Here is an 8,385-nt window from a genome sequence, read left to right as displayed (position 1 = left end):
GCGCTCTGTGCAGCAGCGGGGCTCAGGGCTCAACGCAAGCGACTGGAAGCGCAGTGTCGAGTGTGAAGTTGTTTGGATGGGCGGTTCTCGAGAAAGCTGCAAGCAGCAATACCGGAGGCCAAGCAAACGGCCCGTTCCGAACAAGCATGTTTTGAAGAGGCACTGCACTAGTGTAGGAGAAATGGCCTGACAAAGCTCCGCCCCTTTCTCTTACTCAACTGAAAAAAAAAACAGGAACAGGTTGAGAACAGGTTGTTATTCTTTACTCCTCACTGAGAAAAGACACAGGCACCGAGAGACAGACAATAAGATTCACCTTCATACCAAACCCACGACTTCCACTGAGGGAGGACAGGAGGGAATATTGGGAATACTGGGACTACTGGAATACTGTCACTTCAACCTGCTGCTGACTCTACACTCCGTTCAGTGACTCAAAGTGAAAGTAAGTTTCAGGGAACATTCTAGAGCAGGGAGTGTTGCCACGACTGACTGACTGATTTCCTATTTGAGCGGTCTGTCTGGTTTGTTTTCAGCTTCACTCAGACAGAAAATGTCTTCCAGATCAGAGGAGGATCTCTCCTGTCCTGTCTGCCATGACATCTTTAAAGATCCTGTCCTCCTGTCATGTAGCCACAGCTTGTGTAAAGCCTGTCTGCAGAGCTGGTGGACAGAGAAACAAATACATGACTGTCCACTTTGTAAGAGAAGATCTTCAAAGAGTGAACCTCCTTGTAACTTGGTGTTAAAGAACCTGTGTCAGGCTTTCTTACTGGAGAGAGATCAGAGAGCTTCAGCAGGATCTGAGCTTCTCTGCAGTCTGCACTCTGAGAAACTCAAGCTCTTCTGTCTGGACCATCAGCAGCCAGTGTGTGTTGTCTGTCTGCATTCAAAAACACACACCGACCACAGAATCAGACCCATCGACGAAGCTGCACCGGATCACAAGGAGGAACTTCGGGAATCACTGAAGCCCTTAAAGGAGAAACTGGAGCTCTTTAATGAAGTTAAAGGAAAATGTGATCAAACAGCAGAACACATTAAGGTCCAGGCCCGACGCACAGAGAGGCAGATTAAGGAGGAGTTTAAGAAGCTTCACCAGTTTCTACAAGAGGAAGAGGAGGCCAGGATCGCTGCACTGAGGGAGGAAGAGCAGCAGAAGAGTCAGATGATGAAGGAGAAGATTGAGGGTCTGAGCAGAGAGATAGCAGCTCTTTCAGACACAGTCAGAGCCATAGAGAAGGAGCTGGAAGCTGAAGACGTCTCGTTCCTGCAGAACTACAAGGCTACAGTGGAAAGAGTCCAGCGCCCCCTGCTGGAGGATCCACAGCTGGTCTCAGGAGCTCTGATAGACGAGGCCAAACACCTGGGCAACCTGAGCTTCACAGTCTGGGACAAGATGAAGGAGATGGTCTCCTACACTCCTGTGATTCTGGACCCAAACACTGCCTATACAGAACTCATCCTGTCTGAAGATCTGACCAGTGTGAGATGGGGAGAAAAACAGCAGCTTCCTGAAAACCCAGAGAGGTTTCACTGCTATCTCACTGTCCTGGGCTCTGAGGGCTTTAACTCAGGAACTCACAGCTGGGATGTTGAGGTTGGAGACAATAAAGTGTGGGCAGTGGGTGTGGCAGCAGAGTCTGTGGAGAGGAAGGGAGAGATACAGTCTGGATTCTGGGAAATATGGTTCTTTGATGGTAAATACAGAACACTCGCCCCACCAGATCCAGCCACTGTTCTCCCAGTGAAGAAGAAGCTCCAGAGGATCAGAGTGCGTCTGGACTGGAACAGAGGAAAGCTGTCATTCTCTGATCCTGATTCTAACACACACATACACACCTTCACACACACTTTCACTGACAGGCTGTTTCCATTCATTAACACTGGGAATGAACTCTTTCTGAAGATTTTACCAGTGAAGGTTTCTGTAACAGTAGAACAGATGAAATGTAATAAAAAATAAAATGACAAAAAAAAAAGGGAAAAACAATGAATAAATACTGAAATAATCTATAACTTGGAAAAATAATTTTCTGAAGATTTTTCTGAAAATTTGAATATATGGATCTTAAGCAATTTATTTGACAACCAAAACTCCTGTAGTTATCAATATATGGAAGGACAGGTAATAATGTTGTAAAATGTATTAGTAGTATGAGCTGTATTAAAAGTAGTAGTTGTAATATTCGTAGTAGAAGTAATACAATTAGCAGTAGTTGTAGTATTTTCCAAGTAATTTGCACTGGATTCAGGTAGCCTTCTATGCACCTAACCCTGTAGTACTGTCGAACAAAAAATGTACAATTTATTCTCCAAATGTGTTTTTTGTACATATTTTTCTGTATTTTGTTTTTTTGATTTGCTGGTGCCAGTATATGTATTGTATTGTATGGTGGTGTATGTTATTCCATGACATATTGCCTTGTTATGATGTGTATGTACAGTATATTGCAGTCATGCAGAGGTGGGGACTCGAGTCACATAACAGAATTAATTGCTTGAGACTTAACTTGATGCATGAAGAGAAGACTTAAGACTTGACTTGACTTGGGTTGTGGTGACTTGAACTTGACTGTGACTTGTACTTTGATGACTTGACTTGATGACTTTTGATGAAGGTTTCTAAAGTCTTGACAAAGACTCTTGATGGAATTTAATGAAATTGATACTGGACCCTTGATTGTTCCTGACTTGACTTGCTGTTCTACATTTCGACTTGAGATTTGACATTGACATGGACTTGACTTGGTAATCTACATTTAGACTTGGGACTTGATTTGAGACTTGTGCCTCAAGACTTGAGACTGACTTGGGACTCGAGCAAAGTTGACTTAGTCACACCTCTGCATTCATGTATTGTATCCTGATTGGCTGAGGCCCTATGATTCCATGATTTAAGCACCTGTGAGTGAAAGTCAGGATAAACCCTGAGGAAGGCTTTGTAGCAGACACGCTTGGTTTCTCCAGCTAGCCATGAAATAAAGGCTTTTTCATTTTTGCAACGGAGACCTGAGTGCCTGTGACGTCTTCTAGAGCTTTTTTAGCCCACATTGTTTTTTCTGATGGATCAGCACCCCATGTCATGTTCACTCTAGTAAGCCCAGGCAGCGTTACCACACACACACACACTCAGCATTTTCTTCTAATGCAAATGATATGTTTATCAATGTGTTTGCATCTGTCTGTAAACAACTAAACCGCATAAACATAAAAACTGAGGAAGTTGGTGAAAGCCACTGAGAGCAAATGTGTCTAACACAATGGAGTCTATTTTCCATTTACAGATTGATAATACTTCTATGAGATGAAATTCAAACTCAAACATTCTGTTCCATAAGATCAGTCACATCGCTTGTGTATGGAGCAAGATCAGATTTTATCATTTGATTACAACACAGGTTTGAGTCTTAGTCCTCTGGTGTCTGGCTTCGTATACACAGTCATCACAGTTGGAAAGATTGGTTGGACTGTCTCAGACTATCAGCCAATATAATATATATAGCACAATATATGAGTTCTTCGACTGAGTGGTGTTCCCCATCCTGTATCCCTTCCAGTATAAATAGTGATAGTCGTGGTATTTTAGTAATAGTAAGAATAGGGCTTCCCTCAGTTAATAACTTTAACCTGTTTTGGGTGAGAGGCATCATTCTCAAGCAGGATGAAGAACTGGTGCCAATTATGTTAAAAATTATAACATTTTAATTATATTTTATTAGGTGTGGATTTTAAAATCCATGTCTGTTGCCTGTCTTAATTTTGTAGATTTAAAGAGGTGGGACAGTCACAGTGGTACTACAGTAATGCACACACACACTATACCACTGTGGCGATCGCCCCCCCCCCCCACACACAACCCATGCAATTTCCATTAAAAAAGAAAATACAAGACATTATGGAAACATGGTTTTTGTATTGCGCCTTAACCATGTCAGTATCATCACAATTCTAATCACCAGTAACATAATTATAGTAATCTGTCAAATGAATCCACACCATTAAGACTGAGTTATGAAGTTTATTAGAAATAAAGGGGAATCCAACCATACAAAAGCAGCACTGAATACCATCTGTCCTACAGGAATTTGTTGAAGATCGAATGAATAACAAAACTCAAGAGTCAGTAACTCAGATCATGTGCAAGCTTTTTCCTCAAGCATTTTCATTTTGTATTCTTGAGTTCCCGTTCTCTGTCAACAGGTTCTCTGCAGACTGTTTACCCACAGCCTCCATAACCATCCAGGATCTGAGGCAGTGACTCTTGTTTTTGAGTTAAAGAACAAAGCGGAGCAGACAAATAATCACCTAACTGCATGTGTCTATCTATGTATTTTTGTGTGTATCCGTCCTCTTTCACAACAATCCCAGCTTGTACTCCACCATCATGTGCGGCTCACCCATCATCTCACTCTGGGCTGGATCTGCAAGGTAACACAACGTGGCGGGTTAGCATCACATCCAGACAGGTGTGTGTGTGTGTGTGTGTGTGTGTGTGTGTGTGTGTGTGTGTGTGTGTGCGACGGCGGGGGTTCTCACCGCTGAGGATGTCCTCGAAGCCGATGCACTCGTCGTTCCCTCGCAGCGTGTCCAACGCCAGGTTGGAACTCTGCAAGAACGGCAGACGCTGGATCTGGAGGGAGAAAGAGAGGGAGGAAAAGCATGAGGAGAGAAAATAAAAGATGAAATGGAAAATTTCAAGGAACAAAACAGGGGTTGGAGACCAAAGGAAGAGGGGAGAAAAAAAACAATTGCAGGCAGAGTCAGGAATGTGGTGCAAAAGACAAGTAGCAGGAAGTAAGAGGGAAGGTATTTATGAAAATTCAAAAAATGAATTCAGGATACAGCTGTGAAACACTATCAAACAAGTTTACAGTGTGTGTGTGTGTGTTACCTGTCTAGCTGCCCTGTACTCCATCTGCAGTTTGAGTGGAGCGTGGAGACCCTGGATGTTTCTGAGTGTGGAGAAATTCATCTTTTCCTGGTTCAGCTGGAACTGCACACCATAGAAACATACAAACTTTCAATACCCAGAGACTAAACGACACCAATCCTGTCTAATCTAATTAATCGTTCATTCATTCCTTTCTTGATGAAACTGGAGTGGGTGGGGGTTGGGCTATGGATCTGTTTCTGTCTGAGCGCATGTTCATCAGTCAGATGTGATATCTCAAAAACTACCAGCTCAACTCTGAAGAAACATGCGTGAACGATGCATCTTATCAACTTGTGTTTCACTCATAATGGAAATTATAGCTGTCACCAATATGCCCAACATTGGTGTCGTATCATTTGTGGGGGGACAAAACGTCAACTTAAGACTCATTCATTTTCCCCATCATAATGTGTCAGAGAAACGTATAGTACTCACATTCTTCTCTGACAGCTCCAGTGGGTGGCTGGGAAGGAGCTCATTCTTTACACTGGTGAAGCTGTATGACAGGTTCAAAAAGAAAAACACAAAGGAAGCAGATGCAAATCAGTTTCATGTAGTTAACTTGGTTCCAAGAGGTGGAAGTGTCAAAAGTCAGTACCAAAACGCATCACTAGGCACTTGGGTCTACAGCTAAGCTAGCTATATGTATCTTTATTGCATTTTTTGGGACTAATAGGTGGTTTCACTACTAGGTGTTTTGTTTTTTGTCTCGGCCAATGTCTCACCCGCTACGGAGAGAGTCCTGGACGCCATAAGCCCCCTGTGGACACAAGCCTGCCACCGGTACGCTGTCCTTCAGCTGAGAGCGGAGTCCTCGAGTGTTCTGGAGCAGGAAAAAACACAATACAGACCGTTACCGTTAGCTAATATCAAAATTCATAGCCATTTTAATTGCTGAGACATTTGACACTGCAGACGTCAAACGCGTTGGCAAGTTGCTAAGCGCTAACTAACCCCTATAACACATAACTTAGGGGGTAGTTGAGGGCCTTGTTGGGAGAAAAAGTCACGCTAACCTCGGTTAATTTTTTTTTTAATCAGCCAAAGGAACACACCTCTTAGAGGCTATGACTTAAGACGTTTTACTAGTCGTTTCGGCATACAAGCGACTCACTAAACAGCAATAACCGTTACGTGCTGCCTAGTGGGTTGTCCATATGCCAATTTACCGGAAAAACTGGTAAGTTAAAAGGTCTTTAGTCGTGTTTTACCTCGTATATTCATTTGCAGGCATGCAAGGCAATATTAAAATACCATTTATAAAAAGTGAGTTTGACGTAAATGTTCTCTCCATACAACAGAGAAGAGAACGTATCGGCAAGCTAACGTTAAGCGCTAACGTTAACTAGCTTTGGCTTGAGTGACTAATCAAATTCACAACAACCAGACTACAGGGCTGGTAGACTCAGCAGGCAAAAGCTCAGAGGGCTGAAACAAACATAAAACACAGAACAACATAACAACACAAACATCCATATGGTTACGATATTAGAAATCATACTTTATAAGCTAAAACTGCTAACATACCATTGTGGTTCCGTTCCTTCCACTTTCCTTTCAATACAATGCTGAACTTCCGGTTAGGTCGCATTTATATGACGAAACATCCGGCACCGGCAGAGAACGGTGTTGCGCATATTTTACATTGAAATGAAAGACAGCATTTGATGACTTTTTTTAATCATTATTTCAAAAGTACATTACATTTCCTCTATAACGTAACAAAATACATATGCGACAACCATGGAGTTCAATTTTAAATATTATAGCTGACTGCATGTTGCTATCAGGGGGTATAGCTCAGTGGTAGAGCATTTGACTGCAGATCAAGAGGTCCCCGGTTCAAATCCGGGTGCCCCCTCATTTTCATCACATACCGTGTAGTAAAGCCCCATATTTTATTCTGCCCCAGTTGTCTTTACCTTCGGGGTGACCAGCTTGACGATTTATTTTTGTCTATGGTAAGCTTACTCATGGGTATCTCTGTACATTCTCTGCAAATGAGTCACTCTTACAATACTCTTACAAGTCACATGTGCACGACTGTAAGCCTACATAATGAAAAAACAATTGTAACTGTAAGACAGTAATTATAACTGAACAGAAACACTGTAACCACCCCATATCTGTAACTGTGTTCAAAAGTATTGTAACTAGAAAATAATTTGCAAGTGCACATCTTAAGTCACGTATCAATCATGCTTTCCAGGCCACGTGTGTGATAACATGGTAATATCAACGGCATGAAATCATACGGTGTCCTTAATCATATCATAAGTCATGCACCCAACAAATACATTTGTAAAATTCCATAGTGTTCCATGATTCAACAAGCACTTTATTATCATTATTTACAACAATGTCCTGTTTATGAACACGTGACAAATTAGCAACTTAAACAATAGTTTGTGACACTATGTGGAAAGAAGTAAGCCATGCTGAACTTGGATGTCCGCTAATGTTTTAATTTCATTCGACAGTACACTTGAATTGACAGTATAGATACATAAAAGTCTATTAATTTTCTATTAATTTTGAATTGAGCCATGTTAATGAAGGTTGTGTATGCAGAATTAAAGATTAAGTTTGGCGATTTTGGACCTAAATATAATTTCTCTCACACACCTGTAGTACTTTATTGTAGACAATATTGACTCCCAAGTCTGCTGTCAGTCAGTTGCTAGGCCTTTTGCTGCTAACAATGAGTCTAAATGGGGTTTGCAGCAGCACCGCACCATTTCCACTCAGTAGACGGTCTTCTACCAAACTCTACTGTTTACAATCTGACCTGACCGTCCAAAACTAGATCACTCCGCCAGGAACCCTTTCACCCCACAGCAGTCTGTGCTGCGGCAGAGAAAAATAGTTAGGTGATTTCCTGATTAGTGAAAGTGTGTAATATCGTAAGTCTGTCATGTTTACTACTCTCAACCCCACTGTGGAGCCTAAAAATGGCTTTTTTGGAAAAATCACATTTACTCATTGTTAGTAGCAAGAGGCCTTCAGTCATCTAGCTTGGAATGATTCAGAACTCCACACTCCTGCACAATAGCTCTATCTGACAATCTTAATGTCTGTGCAATCAAATCATCTTATGACAATTTGGATGCGGTTTAAAAGAGCTTGGCAAACTTGTTTGGCTTTTTTGTCGGCTTGGAACCAAGGAGATTTTATCCTCAAAAAGACACTTGTGGCGTTCGTCTGATTACTGTCATGTTCATTTAATCCACACAGATTTAAAGATTAAACTGCACTCAAGATAAACCAGTCACCGTGACCGGCCTCAATTATCATGTCCAGACATCAGCTCAGCACTTAGACAGAGAGCCACAGCTAATCTACAACACAGATCAACTAATCAAGAAAATGAATTGACTTGGAATTATGATGAATGGATAATACTGTGGCTCCAGACAGCACTTTGAACCCCGTCGAGCTCAAACAGGGCA

General features: G+C 41.8%; 2 protein-coding genes and 1 non-coding gene across 3 annotated transcripts; 2 read left to right on the top strand and 1 right to left on the bottom strand.

Moving 5' to 3' along the window:
- The first annotated feature begins 251 nt into the window (after positions 1–251).
- Positions 252–3,005, top strand: LOC139663373 (E3 ubiquitin-protein ligase TRIM39-like). Its single transcript, XM_071542023.1, has one exon. The coding sequence runs from the start codon at positions 554–556 to the stop codon at positions 1,964–1,966; it is 1,413 nt and encodes a 470-aa protein (XP_071398124.1). The 5' UTR covers positions 252–553; the 3' UTR covers positions 1,967–3,005.
- Positions 3,006–4,005: 1,000 nt separating this feature from the next.
- Positions 4,006–6,519, bottom strand: pomp (proteasome maturation protein). Its single transcript, XM_071542024.1, has 6 exons — positions 6,464–6,519; positions 5,662–5,759; positions 5,372–5,432; positions 4,895–4,996; positions 4,540–4,633; positions 4,006–4,424 (listed from the first exon to the last, which is right to left on the bottom strand). Exons 1-6 carry the CDS (start codon positions 6,464–6,466, stop codon positions 4,357–4,359), a joined length of 426 nt encoding a protein of 141 aa, XP_071398125.1. The 5' UTR covers positions 6,467–6,519; the 3' UTR covers positions 4,006–4,356.
- A 206-nt stretch (positions 6,520–6,725) lies between these two features.
- Positions 6,726–6,797, top strand: trnac-gca (transfer RNA cysteine (anticodon GCA)). Its single transcript has one exon. It is a non-coding gene; the product is annotated as a tRNA-Cys (tRNA).
- The last annotated feature ends 1,588 nt before the right edge of the window (positions 6,798–8,385 follow it).

Source organism: Centroberyx affinis, unplaced genomic scaffold (assembly GCF_046629955.1).
Source record: "Centroberyx affinis isolate AG114_WGS23_722 - 3 ecotype Tasmania unplaced genomic scaffold, CSIRO-AGI_Caff_v1 ptg003994l_1, whole genome shotgun sequence".
Lineage (NCBI taxonomy): Eukaryota > Metazoa > Chordata > Actinopteri > Beryciformes > Berycidae > Centroberyx > Centroberyx affinis.
Note: the sequence above shows the minus strand (reverse complement) of the source record. Positions and strands in the feature narration are given on the sequence as shown.